General features: G+C 42.9%; 1 protein-coding gene and 1 long non-coding RNA gene across 3 annotated transcripts in view; one reads left to right on the forward strand and one right to left on the reverse strand.

Annotated features, from left to right (window-relative positions):
- Positions 1 to 23067, forward strand: part of Csmd1 (CUB and Sushi multiple domains 1) — a 1600162-nt gene that overhangs the window by 999766 nt on the left and 577329 nt on the right. For both annotated transcript variants that reach the window (XM_039094737.2, NM_001037327.2), the window contains exon 6: positions 21134 to 21246. In XM_039094737.2, the coding sequence (XP_038950665.1) occupies positions 21134 to 21246 (113 nt within the window). The remainder of the gene's footprint in view (positions 1 to 21133; positions 21247 to 23067) is intronic.
- On the reverse strand, positions 11854 to 18028 carry LOC134482524 (uncharacterized). The gene is made up of 2 exons (XR_010058749.1): positions 17163 to 18028; positions 11854 to 17112 (listed from the first exon to the last, which is right to left on the reverse strand). It is a non-coding gene; the product is annotated as an uncharacterized LOC134482524 (long non-coding RNA).

Raw genomic sequence — 23067 nt, forward strand, 5'->3', positions numbered from 1 at the left:
CAGGTTCTGGACATTTTTTTTAAATTGGAAGATTTGCAATTATTGCTTCCCTTTCACTGGGGGTTGTGAGTCTTTTTAAGTTATGTATTTTATCTTGATTTTATATTGGTATCCATATTTATCAAGAAATTTATCCATGTCTTTTGCATTTCATAGTTTGGTGGAGTACAGATTTTTCAAAATTATATCTTCACAATTCTTTAAATTTCCTCAGGGTGTGTTGTAATCTCCCCTTTATCATCTCTAATTTTATTAATTTGTATCTTTTTTCTCTCCTTAGGTTAATTTGACTAAAAGTTTCACAATATTGTTAATTTTTTAAATAGTTGACTTTTCATTTCATTGATTTGATACAATTTCTTGTTCTTGTTGTATTTCAAGTAGCTTGATTTCAGCTCTGAGTTTGATTATTTCTTCTAGTCTACTCTTCTTGAATATTATTTCTTCTTGTTTTTTTCTAGAGCTTTCAAGTCAATCATTTAGGTATCACTGTACTTTTATGTGTATGTAAAATAATGACTTTTGTGTAGAAAAATCTGTGCTATGAATTTGCCCTCATAAAACTACCTACATGGTATACCATAAATTTGGGTATGGTATGCTTTCATTTTCTTTCTATTCTAAATAATAATAATAGTAATGATAATAATAACAGCAACAATAATAATAATAATCCTTCTTAATATCTTTCCTGACCAAATTTAATTCGATAGTGAGATGTGAGATTTTAGCTTCCATGTGTTTTTCTACTTTCTGCTGTTTCTGTTTTTGATGATATTCAGCATTAATCCATGGAGATTGCTAGGGTGGAAGATGCTATTTCAATTTTCATATATCTGCTGAGACTTGTTTTGTATCCTAATGTGTGGTAAATTTTGATGGAAGGTCCATGGATGCTGAGAAGAAAAAAATGTTTTTAGTATTCGGGTGGAATGTTGTGTAGATGTCTGTTAGGCCTAGTTGACTTAGGACATTATTTAACTCCAGTGTTTTTCTGTATAGATTTTGTCTAAATGAACTGTCTATTGGTGGGGTGGAGAACTGAAGGCACACACTATCATTGCATAAGGGTTAATATCTGATATTAACTGTAGTTGTGCTTGCTTTATAAACTTGAGTGACCTTGTGTTTGGTTTATAAATGCTTAGAATTGCAATATCCTCTTGGTGGATTTTTCCTTTAATGAATATGGAGTGTCCTTTCCTATATATTTTGATTATACTTGGTTTGAAGTATATTTTTTTCAATATTAAAATGGCTACACCTGCTTGCTTCTTGATTTCATTTGCTTGTAATATCCTTTCCCATCCATTCACCCTGAGGTGATGGCTGTCCTTGGTGGAGGTTTCTTGAGTGTAGCAAAATCAGGATCCTATTTTCTAATCAATTCTGTTAGTCTGTGTCATTTTATTTGGGGACTAAAGACCATTAACATTGATGTTTATTAATTTATGTTATTTTGTTGTGGTAGTTTGCAATCCCCCTTTTCAATTAATTGTTACGGCCTTATTTATTCCTTGTCTCCTCTTTGATATAGTTAATATTCTCTTCAAACTGAAGCTTACCTTCTAGTACTTTCTGGGCAGACCTTGATTGATATAAAGAAATAATTAAAAATTATTTTTATCATAAATATTTTTCTTTCTCCCTTGATTGCGATTGATAGTTTTCCTGGGTATAGTTGTCTGGACTAGCATATGTTGTCCCTAGAGTTTGTATTAATTTTTCAGAATCTCCATTGAGAAGTAAGGAGTTATTCTATGCATCTTTTATATATGGCCTGGTATGTTTACTTGTAGCTTTTCATATTCTTTCCACACTCTGTTTCAATTATTATGTGTCATGGGAACTTATTTTCTTGTCCAATTTGATGTTTGTTATGCCTTTTATACCTTTATAGGCATCTTTCTTTAGGTTTATAAAATTTTCTTCTTTGATTTTGTTAGGAATATTTTCTGTGCATTTCTCCTGGGTTTACTTTCTTTCCACTATACTTACTTGTATGTTTTGTCTTTGCATAGTATCCCAAGATTCTTTGGTTATTTTTTTATATTTATTTTTTGACTGCCCTACCAATTTCTTCTGTCTTTAAGACATGAAATTCTCTCTTCCACACCCCTCAATCTGATGTTGAGACTAATCTTTCTGATGTTTGATTTCCTTGGTTTTTTGTTTATTTTGAGTTTTACATTTGGCTCTTCTTTAGTATCCTGTTTTGCTACGTTCTACTGTTTATCTCATTAGGATTTCCTTATTTAACCCCACTCTTAGTGTTTTCATACTCTTCATTGAGCATGTTGGAGGATGAACATATTGAACATATTCTTAATCACTATTTTAATGTCCTTATCTTATTGTTTATTTAAATTGGTTTTCTTGGAGGCACATTGCAATAGAACTTCTGGCTTCTAAGTTATATAAGATGTTACTAATTGTATTATTACACTGAAATTTAGGCAGTTGTAGTTAGGACATTTACAGTATTTCTTGGTGTAACTATATGGTCTCACAGTTGTTGAGTGGGTACTTGGTTCTTTAATTGCTATTTCCCAAATCTGACAAGTTGTGGACCAGAGGAATGCTGCTTGGTTTTCAGTCTTTGGATCACTCTGGGTTGTTGGATCACTCGGGGTTTTATGGTTCAGTCTGACTACTCCCAGATCTCTGGCGTTCTCATTAGTGGGGATTGGAGTCTGGCTCTACAACGGGTTGCAGAGGCAATTGTAGGGGTACCCCAGGTCCAGCCACAGAAGGCAGAGAATCCAAAGGAAATAGAGATGGGATGGAAAGATTACGTAAAGTGTGCAGCAGCTGCTAGCCTCCTGTGACGCTAGGAAGAACAGAATGGATAAAGGGCAAGAGAACATTGCTAACCAACCTAGACTACCTTGGCCCCAATCAAGCAAAGCTTTGGAATCCTTGGTAGAGAGCAGTTCTGTGAGTCAGTGAGGAGTCACAAAGGAGTAGAGATGGGCAAATAGTGGTAGCTAAGGAGGGGAGTGAGGAAGAACTAGCAGACATATAGTCCATATCATGGAACCAAATTTCAGGGGATGGAGGGATTCCCTGCTTTTGTTTAAGAAAAAAATATAACATTTTGTGGGTTTTTTCCAATTTGGTACACTATCTTTGAAAAAATTTAAGCTTTTCATGCAAGTTTGTTGTAACTAAAAACACCTAAGTTTGGAAGTTTATCTTGTTATTGACTTCACTAGAAGGTACTTAATGATGGTCAAGATGTGCAGAATACTTGCTGTCAAGGGGCACTACATCCATCTGGTGTCTTTGTGAATATTAAAAGTTCATGGAAAATGGAGAGAGAAAATGCAGGTGGTCATTGATTTTAATTAATGTAGCTGTCATTATTAATAATGAAAAGACAGATCTTTAATTAATACTATCAAACAAGGCTTTTCTAGACTGGTTTTCTAACTAAATGTACCTGCCTGAATATAGATAACTAACTTCCTGTTGATTGGGTGAGACATGGACTGTCTCCTTCTAGTCAGATGTGGCATAGACTAGCCTTCCTTTTCAAGTAAGGCACAGAATGTCCTTCTTAGTCAAGTTTAAACAGTCTAGCCCTTCCTTGCTAGCCCTACTGTAAAAGATACACAGGGTAGTGTTTCTTGTCAGAGTAGATACTGTCTGGCCTGGCTTTGTTAAAGACAGTACAGACTAAATCTCCTGCTGAGAAAGGCTACTTAACTTGCTTAAATTAGGTGCATACTAGCCCCTCTGTTCAGAAGAGGTATAGGTTGTTTTTATGGTTATCTTTGATGTAGGCTAGCCTTCCTAACCAGCCTCTGTATGCATACTCCGTACGAAGCTGCTGGTCCTTCCTGCTTTTATTGGCCCCATTAGTTCATGGCAGATTCTTGACAAGCAGTGAACACATGGTGGGATTATCTTCAGAGAGGGTGTTTGCCAGGATATACATTTTCGGAATCCCACTGGAGGTTTTGTTAGTTTAACAGTCAGGGGGATTATAATTTTGTGGACTAACCTTTGGATAAGCTTTGCTTCTAAGAGTTATACCAGTAACAGCTGTGCTATGCTGACTCTGCTTATTCACTAATAAGAAATAACTATTTGCCAGAATGACAGGACGGGGGCAGTGACAGCCCTTGACATTTCTATGAGAAGTAAACTGCATCCAACCCTTGGCCTCACTGCATGTGAATCCCCGGAGCTGCCTGCTGCCTGCGGGTGTTCTGCGTTCCTTGGACTTTCATATTTTATATCTAACCCTTGCTTTTACTACATGTGAATCTCCAGTGCTGCCCACTGCCTGCATGTGCTCTGAGCTCCCTGGACTTCTGTGTACCTTCCCTCTTACTATTTTAAGCTCACACTTAATTCACAAGTGGAAACTTGGAGGAAGTTCCAATTGGAACTGCATTCATTTTTTTCTTTCTTCCTTTCTTTCTTTCTTCCTTCCTTTCTTCCTTCCTTTCTTTCTTTCTTTCTTTCTTTCTTTCTTTCTTTCTTTCCTTAATGAACAAGCTTTTAAGACTTCTTCCCCAGAAGTTTGGTGCTGCTGCACCTCCAGTCATCCCTAAAGTGCTCATGGTCTGTGAGCCACCTGAAACCAGGTTCAAACATGGTTTTGACCCTGTCAACTGTTATGGACCATAGGCAGCCATGTGGACATTTCTGAAATTAGAGTGTGTGGACTGTGGAGCAGCTGTCCTCTAGTAGTGTAAAGAGAGAAGTAAGGGCAGCCTTGGAAACTGTCATTTCAGATCTGATATGTAGACAAACTGAAGGAGATAGAATGGTAGACTGGATAATAGATATGCAGATGATAGATTTATAGATAGATTCTATAGGTATGCAGATGATAGACATATAGATTGTAGACACATTGATAGATGGTAGAAATATAGAGGGACTCCTGAGAGACACAGCCAGAATAAGGCAAATACATAGGCAAATGCCAGCAGCAAACCACTGAACTGACAATGGGATCCCCGTTGAAGGAATCAGAGAAAGGACTGAAAGAGCTGAAGGGGCTTGAAACTCCATATGAACAACAATGCCAACCAACCAGAGCTTCCAGGGACTAAGCCACTACCCGAAGACTATACATGGACTGACCCTGGACTCTGACCTCATAGGTAGCAATGAATAGCCCAGTAAGAGCACCAGGGGAAGGGGAAGCCCTGGGTCCTGCCAAGACTGAACCCCCAGTGAATGCGATTGTTGTGGGGAGGGCGGTAATGGGAGGAGAATGGGGAGGGGAACAACCATATAGAAGGGGAGGAGGAGGGGCTAGGGGATGTTTACCTGGAAACCGGGAAAAGGAATAACCATTAAATGTAAATAAGAAATATCCAATTTAATAAAGATGTTGAAAAAAAAGAAATATAGAGGGAAAGATGATAGATAGGCAGATGATAGATACAGAGATGGATTGTAGATTTATAAATAGGGGATAGATAATAGAAAAACTGACTGATAGACAGGTCTATAGATAGATAAGTGAGTGATACATGTTAGAAAAATAGGGAGATAGGTGATAGATGTTAGACAGAAGATTAACATACACATAGACGATAGATGGAAAGATGATAGGTAAATGTACTGATAGATGAGAGGTAGATTGTAGGTAGATAATATAAATATATCAACTATTTATATTTTATCCATATATGTATATGTATTCATATGTGTGCATGTACAAAGTATGTATATAGAATGTGTATCTATATCACTATGTATGTACAATCTTGACACATACAGGTAATATAATTATAAATTGAGACAAAAGGTGGACACACAGAGATGGAAAAGGTGCTGATTCTTTGCTTGTTAGGATATGGGTTGGAAAAGGGAAGTCAGAGAGGCACTAGCAGGGTGACACCTATAACAATGTAAGTTATATTTGCAATATAACAATATAAGGTGAACAAGCTAAGACCCAGGTGTGTCATGTGTGTGTGTGTGTGTGTGTGTGTGTGTCTGTGTCTGTGTCTGTGTCTGTGTGTGTCTGTGTGTGTGTACCTTTTCATGTTTGAAGACCTTCACAGATGTAGGTAAAAAACAATTATCCTTAGGAGAGTGCTTGCTGTCCTGTGGCCTCTGCCTGAAGCCTGTGTATACCATGGAAGACACAGGAACACTACTACTTACTGGACCAGCTAGGAAACAGTAGTTTGAGTGGCTCAAGATATATGGCCACCATCCCAAGGGCCCCCTGTTACTAAAGAAGGCTTAACTGTACCTGCAATGGCCGGGTGTGGTGTTATGACACAAAGAAGAGCTGCAGATACCCAGACTGCAATGCCGGGTGGCAAAGTCCTTTCCACCTTAGGACGTAAATGATGCCAGCTGTGACATCCTGCCTATGATAAAACTTCCCCTGGCACAAGAGAGAGTTCCTACCAGTCTTTGACTTAAGAAATATTTGTGAAAAAAATAAAGGACCCATGTCACATTCTTAAAGTGATGAAAGAGGGCACTTCATCCAATGAGCAAAAATAAAACATGTCCCAAGAATATGCATTCTTATTAGCACTGTCTAAGGAACAAATGTCAGTGAATTTGAAATCCAGGGACATTCTGGATTTTTCAAAGTCAGCCTTGAAGTATTAGTTATATAAGTTGATTGCAGACGTATTTATTTGTTGATAATTGTTCTGAAACCACTACATTTGTAGCATCAGTTATCATGGGAAGGAAAGGTCCGATTTTTTTCTGGCAAAACCTCTGGACTTTGGAGACAGGGAGTCAAGTACCAGGACCTTATGTGACATAGGTGCTATAGGTATGTCACTGACTTGGTTGGAGCTCAGGCTGTGACAATGTCTATTCCTGTGATGATGTAGGTCCCAGATGAAGATTCGGGGGAAGGGATTCTGAGCTCACTCTCCAGGGAGTGAGCTGAAATATGAGATTGATCACAACCATTCTCTACTTTAGCCTCTTGAAGATCTTTACAGGGATAAGGGCCGAAGAGCCAAAGGACCAAAGTCCAAAGGCCCACTGTTTCTGTCCCATCTTCTCCCATTGCTTAGGGAAGAGGATCAACTCCTCCCAAGTCTTAAGTGTTGTTTCTTTACATTCTCTCTTAGGCTATGGAGAGTAAGCATGTCTTCACTCTCCCAAACCATCTTTTATGCTTGCCCTATCCTACACTGTACAGTAGAAGCAAATACTGGTATTCAGAGAAGTTTGATTATCTTCTTTCAAATCTCAGGCTGAGGTAGTCTCTTCTCTCATTTCTCACAAGATGCGTACAGGAACAATCTACTCTCTGCATCAGCTGCACCCCATGACAACCCTTCGAGCTCCTTAAATACTCTGGTTTAATGAGATGAAGATGCCTAGTCTTTCCTCCTCAGATTCATGCCTTAGAATCAGGACATATATGGGTGGGCAGTTACTCGAAATAAGAGGACAGCAGTCACAGGTGACACTGATGTTCAGTAGCTTACAGTGTGGGCCATAGGAAAGCAGCCACTTAGAAATCATCATTGAAATATGTAGTATGTATGAGTCCCATAAAAAAGTAAGAACCTGTGATGTCAGCAGTGTGCTCATCAGAAGCACCGCCCACTGGCCGAAGCAGACATTGGTAACTCCGTGTATCCATTGAGTAGTACAGAGCAGGTGCTGAAAGTTGTTGAGCACAAGGGTGGCTCGGTGTACTGGAGAGAAGCCAGTAAATGTCACGCTCTAAGAAGAATTCAAACAGGGAAGTCATGGACAGCACAGAGGGCCTCACACAAGATATTAGGGGATCCAGGTTCTACTGAACAGGACACAAGCATTGTGTGAGAAAGAATGGGACTTTTGGGATCTGGTGAATAGGTCATGGGGGTCTTTCCCACTTGATGTTAAATCTGGCCCCTTTCTCGAGGTATCTCACAGTTTCTGGGCTATTTTTAAAGGAATAACTGGAGGTAGTTCATTTGCTGTCTCCAATGATTTGGTGTGGATTTCACACCCGCTTCTCAACTTGACAGTGACTTTCTAAGGGAGATACTTCTAAATGTACCAACTTATCCCACAGACCTCAGCTCTGAAATCACACCCCCGAGAGATTCTCCCTGTAGGAACAGTGTGTGGACACACAACAGTCAGCAGTCCTGTCTGGTGACAAGGCCTGTGGGTCTTCAGGCTTTTAGAGCACTCTTAACAATGTGGAGCCTTGACTCCCCACACTATGTGTTCAATACCGGGATTTTGTTCTGAGCACAGGTGGCTGCACAGCACAGAGAGATAGGAGCTTGACAGTAGCAGCAGACCAAGGAAGATGGCTGTACTGAGGCTTAGAGAGATACTGATGACAAATGGATGAAAATGATCAACTTAGACACATGGTGCCGCTTTTGATTGTGTCTACCAGTATGGCAGGGAGTGGTATAGAGGATTGGTTAACTAGGTGTGCTCCACCTGCTTCTGCATCCTCCCTGGGAATCTCAGCAATCAGGCTTGCTTTGGTGAAATAGAAATACACACCCAGATGCTTGATGAGCTCAGAAAATCTCGAGCATTTTAGGTCTTCGGTCTTGACATCTAACAAATTGTTTTCTGAAAATATGAATAGATTGAAGGAGAATGGGCCAGAGACCTTCTCTGGGATGAGTGAATTCCAGTATCTTTGTCTTTTTTTCTGTGTCTATTGTTTCTTTTTTCCCTTTTGTTTGTGGGCCTGAGGAGAATCTTTTTATTACATTGTTTGCATATTTACCAAAATTCTCTGACAGAGTATTTTTTTTTATTTTCAAATTACTATTTTGAGATCTAGATTTTTTCCCTAGCCACAAAACACCAAAAATAACATACAAATTTAAAACTATCTTAGAATATTCAGACCAGATATCTGGTCAAAACTGTGGGTGCAAACATTCAAAGGAAGGTCAGTGATATGATATATTGGATAGTCATCAGATGTGCATGATGTGTGAGGGGAGCTCGATCCGTTGTAGAAAGAGAGCCTTTTCATTCCCGAACACCTCCAAACTCCCTGATCATCTCCATTCAGTGTGATGATGATATGATTTGTCTAATACTGTCATCACTTACCTGCAAGCACAGTGTGGCCTGGTCTATGGCAAAGAGTGCTCTATACTGCAGGTTTTCTTTGTGGTGAGTAGCCTTGCTAAATGTGTGGACTTGTCTACTTCATCTATTCTAGTACTCTACCCACAATATTATGAGTGTCTGATACATAACCAGCCTTTACATAGGTCTAGAAGACAGACTCACCGGAAGTCATTAAGTAAACTGTGCTCTTACTTAGAACATGTCTACACAAGGGAAATATATAAAAATATACAACATAGGAGAAATGTAGCCTGGGAAGAGAGGTCAGCCTTCTCACGTGAGAACCAGATTGGCAAAAGGGCAGAATTGCCAGGAGAATGGAGGAGTGTCCTGTGTATGGGTCTGCTTCTGTCCAGATGATGTAGGGAAGAGCCCCCTGAAGGAAGTACTTGATATGATTCAAAAGGCGAGTTCATGAACAAAAACTTCTCTGCAACACTAGTTTTGCATTTTCTTGTTGGTCATGTCTTTCTTGGCCGGCATATATGTGTACCCATGGGTAGTTTGTGATTGAATCACTACAATATAAGTTGGGTGTGATATGCATGAATGCATGTGTACCTATATGTGTGTGGTGTATATACATACATAACAACTATGTATATACACACACATATATATATACATATATATGTGCATATGTGCATATATATGCCAACAGACACAATAGGACAGATCTTTTGACATCAGTGCAAGGTAAAAAGTCCCTTTTCACTATCCTTCTGTTTACTCTATAAGCTTGGCTTGGTTCTTTAAACCCTAAGTTTATAGGAATTTACTTCACTTTCAATATGAGTGACAGAAAATTAGAAATATAGCATTTTACAAGTTCCGTGTGTGACCATATTATTCTAATCAACTCTGGTAAACAGGTCCATGAGCCCTGACACCATGAATCCCCATTGCAAGCCTACAAGAACCCAGCAGGAACCCCACATATTATCCATAGGCTGCTCTCCTCAATCTATAAGTAGTGGCTTTGAACTAATAGGCCTATTAAACTATTTAGTCTCCATAGACAGAACAGATCATTTAAAGTGTGTCCTAGTATCTCTAATAGGTTCTGGCTTCTTAATCATCATGAAAAGGTTTTAACTGCAGAGGGATTTCCCCCACATAATCTCTCTAATGATTTTCTAAAACTGCAAGAAATCTGCCTTCTAGTCAGAAGTGCCCAAACAGAGCAAAACCGAAACCCATTTAGGGTTTCCAGATGCCTTTTAGGAAATGATATCAATATATCGACACTACATTTCTCAAGTTACATAAGCAAAACATGAGTCAGGATTCTGGGTCCATGGAACTCACTTCAGCATGCTCAGCCCCTTGCATCATGTAAAAGGAAGGCCAAACTGAGGGGTGGCTGAATGAAAAATAAGTAATAAGGGCCTTATAAATAGAATCCCAGAATTTATGGCTAAACTATTTGGAGAAAGTGGAACAAATTCGCTTGCTCTATTTTGGCTCAAAGCAGGCCATCTTAAATTGAGCAGTCCCACGAGTCCTACGTTTATTTTTACTTTTAACAGAAGCAGAACCTCGCTGGGGACACGGAATGAACATGAATTTTTCCATTGCTTTAAGTGGCTTAATTTGACATTCTTGAATGAAGCAAGCAGCGATTCTCTCAGTTACACTGAAGGGACATTGGCCTATCGGTTCCTTTTCTCAGTGATATGATCATATATCCATTAAGAATAAATTCTAGACAGGAAGGGATTTATTCAGGCTCACCATTCCAGAGTGTACCCCATTATGATGCAGAAGGCATGACAGCAGGAAGATGAGGTAGCTAATCACATTGCTCCTGAAGTCAGGGAGCACAGAGGGAGGAATGCTGGTATTCAGCCCCTTTGCATTCAGTCTGAGACCCAAGCCCTCAGGATGGAGCTGGTCAGGGTTAGGATGGATCTTCCTATTCTCTCCTTCTGCCTTAGACTTTGGATGTGAGGAGATGAGCTGCCTTAAGCCCCTTCCTTCCTTTCCTTGTAGTAACAGAATGTAACCTGGAATTGTGAACTAAAAACAAACAAATAAACCCACTTTTCCCCCCTAAGTTTCTTTGGCTAAGTTACTCTAACATCACCAGAAGGGAAACCAGGATAAAAGTCCTCTTTCGTTTTCTCACATGCTGTGAGGTACAGCTATCACAGAACGCTTCATACAAAGAAACCCATGACATGGCTATCATCCCAGCCCTAGGGAAACTGTGGCAGAAGGATGAAATGAAATGAATATTTCATCTCAGCCTGGTCTACTTAGTGAAACCCTGTTTCCTAGGAAGAAAATATGCACACATTTGACATACAGAACTTGACATAGATCACCAACCTGTTCTCTTTCCCGTGAAACCAATAAATAAGCATACATGCGTAACTGTATTCAGGTCCGCCCTGCCCCACCCAATACACCCATAGACACTGGCAAACACACACACACACACACACACACACACACACACACACACACACACACAAATAAGCCTTTAAAATTGATTAGTTAGTTCTTTCCAGTTAGTAATCTTAAAGATATTTTTATTTGCTGGTTTTTATTTATGTGTATGTGTATGAGTGTGCATGATGTTATGGTAACTATGTGAGTCTAGGAACCAGAAGAGGGGGTTGGGGATTTAGCTCAGTGGTAGAGCGTTTGCCTAGCAAGCGCAAGGCCCTGGGTTCGGTCCCCAGCTCCGAAAAAAAGGAAAAAAAAAAAGAAAAGAGAGTGAAAAGCTCTCAGGGAGAACTTTCCCTCGGGATGGAGACCCTCTAACTCCAAAGACCAGACCGAGACACCACAGGATGCAATCAGCAAGAGGATTTGGTTTATTGTCGGGATACACAGGCACAGGCACCTGCGGGCGCTTCAGTCACTCGGGGGACTGGCGCACCCCATGGAACCAAGGATGGGCTTTTATAGGATTTTGGGGAGCAGAAGCAAGCATACAGAAGCAGATGCATGGTTACAGGGATATAATTGGTGGATTCTAATATGGCAAGGGTTTAGCCCGGGGGCAAGTTTCCTAGCTACCTTCCTGAAACATAAGGACTGACTCGGCCCCCCAAGGGTTCAGCCTGGGGGCAAATTTCTTAGCTACCTTCTTGGAACATAACGGCTGACTCGGCCCCCCACCAGGGTGTGGGACCTCTCCCGGGGCTTTTCTCATTGTCAGGTGCCCAACGGCAGTCCTCCTGTTGCCAGGCCTTCAACCAAACACATCTTGTTTGGCAGCCGCTGTGTACTCAGTGTTCTAACCTTTCCCTGAACCAGTCATCTTAAGTACAGCCTTGCAAAATGGCGTTACTGCTGCTAAGCTGGGGTCTTTCATTCCCCCATTTTTTTTTTGCTAACTTTGAGTGAAATCTTTCACTCGACTTGGTCAAGAAATTTCTGTCTGGTGGGGGCTTATTCCCCACTGACTCTAGGCCACAAAAGGGCTAGGAGGAGCCACGTAGGAGTTTTAACTTTAAGGGGTTTGGAGTGCGCTGAACTCTCCATGTCTGGGGTGTAGTGTTGTGATTAGTCAATTCCTCAGACCGGACTGTCTTGACGTGTGGTGTGTGGATCTAAGCCGAGACTCCGTCTACCTTTAGGGCGGTCGGGGTAGTCAGGAGGACGGTGTAGGGTCCTTTCCACTGTGGCTCGAGATTCTTGGTCTGGTGTCTGTGCACCCACACGGTGTCTCCAATCTGGAACAGGTGTGGCACCACCGGATGCTCAAGCTTGTCCTGGTAAGCAGCGGCCAAAGGTCTCCAGACGTCTCTCTGCACAATCTGTAGGGCCTGTAAATGGGCCCTCAGAGAAGGGCTGTCAGCAAAATCAGCAATGTTTGAATCAAAGAAATGGACAAATGGGGGTGGTGTTCCATATATTATTTCAAAAGGAGTTAGACCATGGGGGCCCGGGGTATTCCGGGCCCGATATAGAACTAGGGGAAGGAGGGCCACCCAATCCTTTGAGCCAGTTGCAAGCGTAAGTTTGGATAAAGTCTCCTTAATTGTTCTATTCATGCGTTCTACCTGACCTGAACTCTGGGGTCTATAGGCACAATGTAATTTCCAATCAATCCCCAGCAATTTGGCCACCAACTGACTTACTTGGGAGACGAAAGCGGGCCCGTTGTCTGACCCCAACGCTTGAGGCATGTCATACCTGGGAAAGATTTCCTCGAGGAGCTTCTTGGTGACCATTTTTGTAGTCTCGTGCTTCGTGGGGAAGGCTTTGACCCATCCTGAGAAGGTGTCTACAAACACTAGGAGATACTTGTATCCATATATACCTGGTTTAATTTCAGTAAAATCAATTTCTCAATGGATGTCGGGACGGTGTCCCCTAGGACGAACTCCTTGTCCAATCATGGTCCTTTCCGGGTTAACCTGAGCGCACGCTTTGTAACTCTCAGTCACCTTTTGTATCGCTTTGTCCCGATTTAAAAAAACACAGATTTATCTCTTCCCGATCTAGTCATCTTCTTAAACCCCAAATGGGTTAATTTATGTAAAAAGGAGATCAATTCAAAAGTCCTTTGTAGACCCACTGTTTTAGTTGAGGGTGGTAGATGGCCCCCATTTTTAGGAGCTCTATGTCCTCATGGGCATAAACCCAACTGGTTTGTCCCACTGGTGGGGGCGTGGGTTGGTCTGGGCTATTTAAGGGCAAGATTTGTTTGTTCATGGCCGCTTCTCGCGCCGTGGCATCGGCCAGCCGGTTTCCTCGTGTCTCAGGGTTGTGCCCTTTCTGGTGTCCTGGACAATGTACTCAGTCTTTTGGGCAAGAATAGGGCTTCTAAGAGGGCCAGAATTTCAGCCTTATTTTTAATATCTTTACCCTCAGATGTGAGCAGCTCCCGCCTCTGGTAGATCTCCCCGTGGATGTGTGCCGTGGCAAAGGCATAACGACTGTCTGTATATATATTTAGCCTCTTACCTTTTGTCATCTTGAGCGCCTGAGTCAAGGCGATGAGTTCAGCCCGTTGTGCGGAGGTACCAGCAGGCAGGGCTTTCGCCCAAATCACTTTGTCCTCCGTAGTGACCGCAGCTCCAGCCTTTTGCTCTCCCTCTGCCAAGAAGCTGCTGCCATCCGTGTACCATGTGTGGTCAGCATTCTGAAGAGGCTGGTCCGATAGGTCCGGCCTGGTTCCATGTACTTCTGTGAGGATTTGTAGGCAGTCATGCTGTTCTGCCTCCTCTGGTAGAGGAAGCAAGGTGGCAGGATTGAGGGCAACTACAGGCCCAAACTGAACCCGTTCTGCATCCAGTAACAAGGCTTGGTGTGAGAATTAGAGAGCCAGCGGTCTGGGGGCTGCTTTACCAAGGCCTCCACTGCGTGGGGTGTTAGGATGGTGAGTGGCTGTCCCAAAGTCAATTTTCCAGTGTCCTTGATCAGGACAGCAATAGCAGCCACCATCCTTAGGCACGGTGGCCAGCTGGAGGCCACAGGGTCCAATTTCTTAGACAGGTAGGCCACAGGGCGTTTCCAGGGTCCCAACCTTTGTGTTAGGACCCCTTTAGCATACCCCTGTTTCTCATCGATGAACAGTTACTGAGCAAATTGTAAGGGTTTGGAACAGTCAGATGAATATCTTCTATCCTCTTGTTGACCTTTCTCAAGTCTTGTATTGGCCTATAAGCTCCAGTGCCGGGTTTCTTAACAGGCAGAAGAGGCGTATTCCAAGGCGACCGGCAGGGGACTAGGATGCCTTGATCTAGAAGCCTCGTAATGTGAAGCCTTATACCTTGATAAGCTTTATGTGACAGGGGGTATTGTTTTATGGAGACTGGAGTTGTAGTGGCCTTTAACTGTATAATTAAGGGGGGCTGTTGGAGCGCCAACCCCATCCCACCAGTCTCTGCCCAAGCCAGTGGAAAATTCGTGACCCAAGTGTCTATTTCTAGGGATTGTGGCTTGTCCTGTCCCGGTTCATATAGTCTATATTCATCCTCTAGTTGTAGGGTTAGAACTTGAAGGGGAGTTCCGTGGGGGCCAGTTATTTGGGCCCCTCCTTCCTCAAAATGAATTTGTGCTTTTAGTTTGGTGAGCAGGTCACGGCCCAGCAGAGGGTACGGGCAGTCCGGAACATGTAAGAAGGAATGGGTCACCTTACCAGTAGCCAGCTGAACCCGGCGGTCCGTAGTCCATCGGTATTGTTTCTCACCAGTAGCTCTTTGTACCCAGGCCGTCCGGTCGCTGAGTTGTCCTGAAGCTTGAGTGAGGACTGAATGCTGGGCTCCTGTGTCTATCAGGAAAGTAACCGGCTGCCCCCCAACTTTAAGCGTTACCCTGGGCTCAGGGGGGGGGCTCCTGGCCCTGAATTCCCTAATCTTTATCTAGAGCCAAGAGGGAGGTTCGTGGTCGAGGCTTTCGGGGTCCACCAGGCTTCTTGGGGCACTCTCTGGCCCAGTGCCCTTTCTCTTTGTAATAGGCACATTGATCTTTATCCAGCTTCAGCCCCTTTCGAGCTCCCCCCTATCTCCCTTCCTTTTTTGGCCCTGAACTACGGCGGCCAAGATTCGACTCAATTCTCTCTCTTATTAAAAATCTTTTCAGCTTCTTTAAGTAAATCCTGTAATGTATAGCCCTGTAAATTTTCTAACCTCTGTAACTTAGTCCTGATATCTGGAGCAGCCTGCCAGATGAAGGACATAGAGACACTCGTCATTTGTCCTGGGTCATCTGGGTCATAGGGAGTGTACATACGGTAGGCCTCCTTAAGTCTCTCTAGAAAGGCGGAGGGAGTTTCCCCTGCTTCCTGTAATACCTGTTTTACCTGAGCCAAATTAGTAGGGCGTCGTATAGCCCCTCGGAGACCCGCTAGAAGCAACTGGCGATAAAGGCGTAGGTGTCCCTTACCTTCAGCTGTATTAAAATCCCAGTTTGGTCCTCAGGCAGCTGGGTGGGACGCCCATCATCTCCCAGAACATGCTTTCTGGCCTCTAGGAACACTCTTTGTTTTTTTTTTTTTTTTTCCTGAGGTTAAGAGGGCCTGTAAGAGCTGTTGGCAGTCATCCCAAGTAGGCTGGTGGGTAAGTAAAACAGATTCTATTAGGTCGGTGAGTGTCACCGGATCTTTGGAGAAAGAAGGGTTGTGTTGTTTCCAATTGTAAATGTCAGCTGCTGAAAACGGCCAGTATTGGGTCTGGCCACCGGTTCCCTGTCTAAGTGGGAAAGCCTGGGAGGTTGAATCTGGCATCACCTCGAGCTTATTGCGCAATCTCCCTGCGACAGGGGAGAAACCCTTATCAGACTGTGGCCCGGCAACTGATCTGGCCGGCGGCTCTGCCTCCTCCGTTTCAGCCGGGCCTGTCAGAGAGAAGATCTATGAGAGGGGAGTTTGGGTCTGCCGGGAGGACAGGTTTCTTAGAAGGCTCTGATTTCACAAAGGTAGAGAGAGGAAGACGTGGCCGGCGGACCGGGCGGGGCCGAGGGGACAGACTGGGGGTTGAGGGGAGGCCAATTTGGGTCCACGAAGGGTTCCGCCCGGGGGGGGGGTTAAGGCGAGACTCTCTCAAGTGATAATATAAGAAACCTGGTCAGGATGTCCGTGGACGACCCAATCTTTAACCTGTAAAATAATGATCTTATTAAATGTGTCATTCACTGGCCATCCCGCTCCGAAAGTGGGCCACTCGGATGTGTAGAGAGTCTGTCATTTTCCTTTTTTAACCTCGACGGACTGGTTGTGTGCCCGGTCGTGGACGTCTTTCTAATGATCAAGAGTGAGACTTAGGGGCGTTGTTAGGGACTGTCCCATGTTAGTTCTAAGGAAGATTAGAACACAGAGAAAACAAACAACACCAACAGTCAAACAAACAACAGACAGGCGTGCTGCACGGCTTTGGTACCAAACTGAAAGCAAAAAGTCAGATGGAGGTGGCAAAGGTCCGGGGCCCTCTGAAAGCCAAAAATACAGACAGAGGTGCCGTTAGTCCGGATCTTTCTCCTCTCCCAGATTGGGCCCCGAAAAGTCGGGCCCCTAACACCCTTGGAACGTCTTCCAGGGCTGCGGGGCGAGAAGTCCGAGCTCGTCAGCTTCTTCTTCGTCCCGCCCAAATTCCAAACAACCTGGCTGAGCGCTCACAGAACAGACCTGGCTGAGCGCTCACAGAACAGACCTGGCTGAGCGCTCACAGAACAGACCTGGCTGAGCGCTCACAGAACAGACCTGGCTGAGCGCTCACAGAACAGACAGAATAAGGCAGAACGAGACAAAATCAGACAGACAGACAGACGCCGGCCGGCTTACCTCCCAGTGGGTGGTCGGTGGTCCCTGGGTGGAGGATCTCCTTTCCCGGCCAATGCACCAAATGAAAAGCTCTCAGGGAGAACTTTCCCTCGGGATGGAGACCCTCTAACTCCAAAGACCAGACCGAGACACCACAGGATGCAATCAGCAAGAGGATTTGGTTTATTGTCGGGATACACAGGCACAGGCACCTGCGGGCGCTTCAGTCACTCGGGGGACTGGCGCACCCCATGGAACCAAGGATGGGCTTTTATAGGATTTTGGGGAGCAGAAGCAAGCATACAGAAGCAGATGCATGGTTACAGGGATATAATTGGTGGATTCTAATATGGCAAGGGTTTAGCCCGGGGGCAAGTTTCCTAGCTACCTTCCTGAAACATAAGGACTGACTCGGCCCCCCAAGGGTTCAGCCTGGGGGCAAGTTTCTTAGCTACCTTCTTGGAACATAACGGCTGACTCGGCCCCCCACCAGGGTGTGGGACCTCTCCCGGGGCTTTTCTCATTGTCAGGTGCCCAACGGCAGTCCTCCTGTTGCCAGGCCTTCAACCAAACACATCTTGTTTGGCAGCCGCTGTGTACTCAGTGTTCTAACCTTTCCCTGAACCAGTCATCTTAAGTACAGCCTTGCAAAATGGCGTTACTGCTGCTAAGCTGGGGTCTTTCAAGAGAAAGGAACCACAAGAGGATATGGATCTCTGGCACACAAGGTATAGGTGCTATCCGAGCAGGATCCGAGAACCGAACTTTGGTCCTCTGCAAGAACCCTGAACAGCTTAATCACCAAGCCTTCTCTCCAGCCCCCTCGAAGTAACTTTACACATTGTCCCCATTATTTTAAGACAAAAATCAGCAACCTGTTGCCTGTGAGCTCACCCTGACCCATGGGCTCAGAATAGGTTTCATAATGTAAAATGAATTATATGAAAAGTGTATATCAGAATCCATAGATATTCTACTCTGTTCTTGAATAAATGTGAAGCACCCTGCATCTGGTTTTCAACGATAGCAAACTTACTAGCTGTAAAGACACTAAAGAACACCATATGCCCTTTTCAGAAATGTTTATTTATTGATACAATCCTGCCCCATTTTCTGGTTAGGTCTTTCTAAATACAACACGATCAAGAAAGTATTGGTTTAAGAGTGCTGTAAATGTTGGCATACTGCTCAAATGCAACTCCATCTTTTTATGGGGATTAGAATCATTCAAATAACAGATTTTAGAGCAGAAATGAAGTAGATCTCTATTTCATTATCCTAAGCCCAGTGGGCAAATGAAGGTCAGCGGACCTGATTTTGACTTTTTAAACACAGTTTACATTTCCTCTGGGCATCTTCAGTGTTTCCCGGAAGTATGTGGTTGATAGAGCAAAGGAAGAGGAAATAAAGTCTGTTTGGGAATCAGTCCTGTTAAGCTACCTGAACTGCACTTGAGAAATCTACATAGCAGTAGGAGATTACTTGAATCAGTGACATAAACACTTACAATTGGCCGAATCACTGTGGAACTTTTAACTCTAAGTCCATCCTGTACATTTCTAAAGATCACCATTGAAGCCAAGCGCCTGGCATAGTGGGCTTGACTTCAGCATCCCCGACACTGTATGTCCCCAGGGAGTAGTCGATAAATGAGGAGACATTTCATAATCACAAGCACCATTTTCCTGTGCTTGAAGACAAAGTACTGTTTGAGCACAGAGGTAGAATACTACATGGGACTTTTGGAGCCACGTAGCTAAATGCCACCAAGTGTTCACCAATAAACATCATTTCAAATAAAGGTTTGGCATCCAGGATGCAAAACGATTGCACAGTGCACAGTCACAGTTTATCTGAGCACCAGCAAAATCACATTAGGTGTTAGTCCACCTAATTTTGTGTTTGTACTGACTCTGTTTCCATTAATCAACCACAGATCAAAACTATTTTTGTGTCTGCATTGAATATTTGAAAACATTTTCTTCATTATTATGCCTTTTTATGAGCCTTCTCGGATAGGTATCCATTGTGTCTAATAAGACAACACAGTACTTTATAGATAGTAAAACTGGCTTACAAACCGTGACCTAATTCTTGTACTTCTAAGACTTTGCCTGCATATAGTGGTAGTTCTGAATGTTCAGAGCAGTGGTATGCTAAAGATAAGCCTTGGCTTACAGAGGGGTTCTGAGTTGGGGTGTTTGAGAGCAGTGAAACAAACAACTAGAAGTCAAATTATGAGTTAAAAATTGCTGGCCTGTGTTCTGCTGGAGACAGCTTTCAAACTATTCTCTCTCTTTGTCTTCTGCTTGAGACAGATTTCTCCTGCTGTTCTAAAAAACGCTCTGGATAGCTCATCCCTTGCAGACCAAAAGCCCAGTCTTATTTACATATTAATTCAGACATTACCTCAGGTTTTCTTTTCTTTATTTCATGGGTCCCTATCACATGACTCCAGCCCCTTAATCCTTAGGAGACAGTAAGTGCAATTTAGCTGAGTGGGACCCTGACATGAAATTACCATTCCTGCAATGCCTATGCCTGAACCTAAACTCCTTCTGTCACAGACTGACCTTGAATTTCTACCTACCATTATAAGCACAAATACTTAGCTGGGTGGGGTCTTGCCCTGCAATCACCACTCCATAAATCTCTTCATCTCCTTCCTAAGTATCTTTCTGACAAGCTGCTTTACAAGGCAGCTGCCTTTGTTCTTTTAGATCTGTGAAATTCCTCGTACAATTCATATTGCATCCTTATATTTTGCATAGCTCAGAAATTATATATTTTTGAACTTATGGTTCCATAGTTCTTTCTCACAGCCATGAGGGCTGTCCTTAAGGTCTCAGTGTTTACCATGCTGCTTAGAAGTCCGATACACTTTTGCCTCCTGGACTCATGCTGTCTCCGATTATCATGGAGTCATTAACCTTGGCAAAGAGAACATTCCTTAAAGGAGAAACATGAAATTATGTACATTATTATACAAAGCAGCCTTATACCCACAGTAATCATCGACACTTGTGGAGACCCATGCCCTGCTGACTCTGTTCCAGGGGCAGGAATCCTGTCATGCCAACTCTTGCGTGACAAAGCCAGACTCAGCAGTAGTAGAACTGAAGTTCTGTGGTACCGTGATGTTGTGTCCCAAGACTTGCTGAGCGTATCTCCAGTCTTTCTGATTGGTAGGGTGTTTATGATATGAGCACTGTTTCCTCCTTGCAACTCAAACCGTGGTACGACAGTTGCTGGAGAAGATACCACTATCCAGGTGGCTGAGCTGACCATTGGAGAGCCAAGAGTCATTGTAAATTGTTCGGAGAGATGGATCACATCCACTTTTTTTTTAAAAAAAATAATGTGCTATTTTAGTAAATCTGCACTTTATTCCATTCCAAGTATCGTTGACAGACTTCAATCTCATAGAAATCTTCCTTACTATGGTGGAAAAGGGTTCCTAGGGTGACTCCTATAAGTGGACTGTGTTAGTCCACTTTCAGACATGATAAGCAGCTACCTCACCTGTATACTTCTAGTCCCCCCTTTTTCTATTTAAGATTCATTATGATCAAGGTCCTGAGAGAAGAAATGGAGAGATTAAATCACATCTTCTGCATCCATCATTGATGAAGACAAGAGATGTCAGATCCTCTCAAACACTTTCACTTCTTCATTTAGGAATAGAAGTGGCCCTGTTTTGCCCAAATCGTCTTTAGATGCTAAGGCAAGTAACAACCAAGCTGTACTTGAACTGTCCCAGGAGACCGTCAGTGATCCAATATTAAAGCAGGCGTGATAGTGCCATGGGACATTTGATCTGTTGGTTTCAAAAGATATTTTTCTCCTTTTCCTCGTCTCCAGGCTCACAGGCATGAACCTCCCATCCCCTGTGATCAGCAGTAAGAACTGGCTCCGTCTCCATTTCACGTCTGACAGCAACCATCGACGTAAGGGCTTCAACGCTCAGTTCCAAGGTAAGGAGCTGATAACTGGATAAGTTAAAAACAAATAAGTGACATATGGCATCCTGGCCCTTCCTCACTCAGATTTTGTGATATTAACAAAGAAAGAAAAATAAGCTTATTTTTAAAAACGCTCCCATTTTTGAAGGAGCAATCAACTTTGGAAGCTTGAAGGAATGATGGGACAACACTGGCGAATGATCCTTAGGCCTCTCACAGGCTATGGCAGTAACTGGTTTTCCTAAGGCATAATCAAGCATTAGTTAATAAATTTACATGAGCATTCACTGTACTTGCCTTACTCATAGCAAATAAACAGCCACAACAGCTTATGTTATCACATGCTCAGAGTAGGTAAATACACAGTGTACTTAAACCTTCAAATGAATATTGACACGACATTTAGTCCGAAAACATCCTTTTCCTTGAAAAACACAATTACCAGATTTCGTAATTTACATATCATGAGCCTCAAAATAAAGATAATATTATTTAGCCAAACATAGCTGTATTCACCAGTGTAATTCTGAAGTAATTGACTGATTTTTCCTACCCTTTATGCCTAAAACCTGCATATTTCTAATTATCAGTAACTTTAATTAATACTACTGCACGAAGGGATTCCATTGATAAGTGGACAAGAGAAAACCATTCTACTTACAAAAATTAACATATTCTAAGTTGTGGATGGGGAGGAGCTCACAAGGCCCTATCCCTTCCCTGCTCAACTATTGGGTCCTGATAGATTCAGAGAGAGGTAAAGTCACTTGGTCTTTGTCTGTGTGTCCATTGGTGAGCTCCAGTGGATAATTTCTATCCCAGGATATCACACAGCCTTGGTTTAACTCTGAGTTACAAACAAAAACAAAAGCTGGACAGGATGACAGGAAATGGAGAGGAACTTGATTAAAAATGAATGTTGTAAGTGTATGGATATGTCAAATAATAAATTCAGTAATTAAAAATAAAACACTGCAAATGGACTCCCTGCACTCTCCCCATCTCTGAATGTGGCTCTCAACAACTCTATGTTCCCTCAGTTTGCAAAGCACAGTGTGGTGGCTTGAATATGCTTGGCCCAACAGTGGCACTATTGGGAGATGTGACCTTGTTGGAGGAACTATAGCACTGTGGGAGTGGGCTTCGAGACCATCCTCCTAGCTGCTTACAAGACAGTCTTCTCCTGTTTGCCTTTGGAACAAGATATAGAGCTCAGAGCTCCTTTAGTGCTAGGCCTACCTGAACACTATGATGATGATAATAGACTGAACTTCTAAACCTGTGAGCCAGCCCAAATTAAATGTTGGCCTTTATAAAGGTTACTCTGCTCATAGTGTCTCTTCACAGAAATGGAAACCCTAACTTAGACACACAAGAAGTTATTTGTATAGTACTGTGTTTTGCTTCCTCGGTCAAGTAGAATAAAGATATTTGTAGGGTATGAAATCTGGGTGGTATAGAATTGAACATAGGACTAGGGCTTATCACTGGCTGACCAGGTATTGAGTAGGGTGTGGACACAGAAATTATCTGACCTGGAATCTAGGGGTATCTTTCTTCACCACTGTTAATTTGGGGTCCTCAGTGGGGTCCTCATTGGGATCATGGAGCATCAGCCTGCTTTCCCAGGTAGAGTTATATGTCCTTGTCTTTACCCTCAGACTGCAGTCCACCATCCTGGACTTCTATAGTAAGAGTATCCTATGGTTCCATGTATCCTGGATCACAGACAAAGCCAAGAACTTTATTGTAACCATAGCTACTCTGATAGATTGTCTTTAAGTCTACTTGTCTTCTAGCAGTTGCTATGATGCAGTATGTGGAAAGGACCTG

The sequence above is a fragment of the Rattus norvegicus genome, chromosome 16 (assembly GCF_036323735.1).
Source record: "Rattus norvegicus strain BN/NHsdMcwi chromosome 16, GRCr8, whole genome shotgun sequence".
Taxonomy (NCBI): domain Eukaryota; kingdom Metazoa; phylum Chordata; class Mammalia; order Rodentia; family Muridae; genus Rattus; species Rattus norvegicus.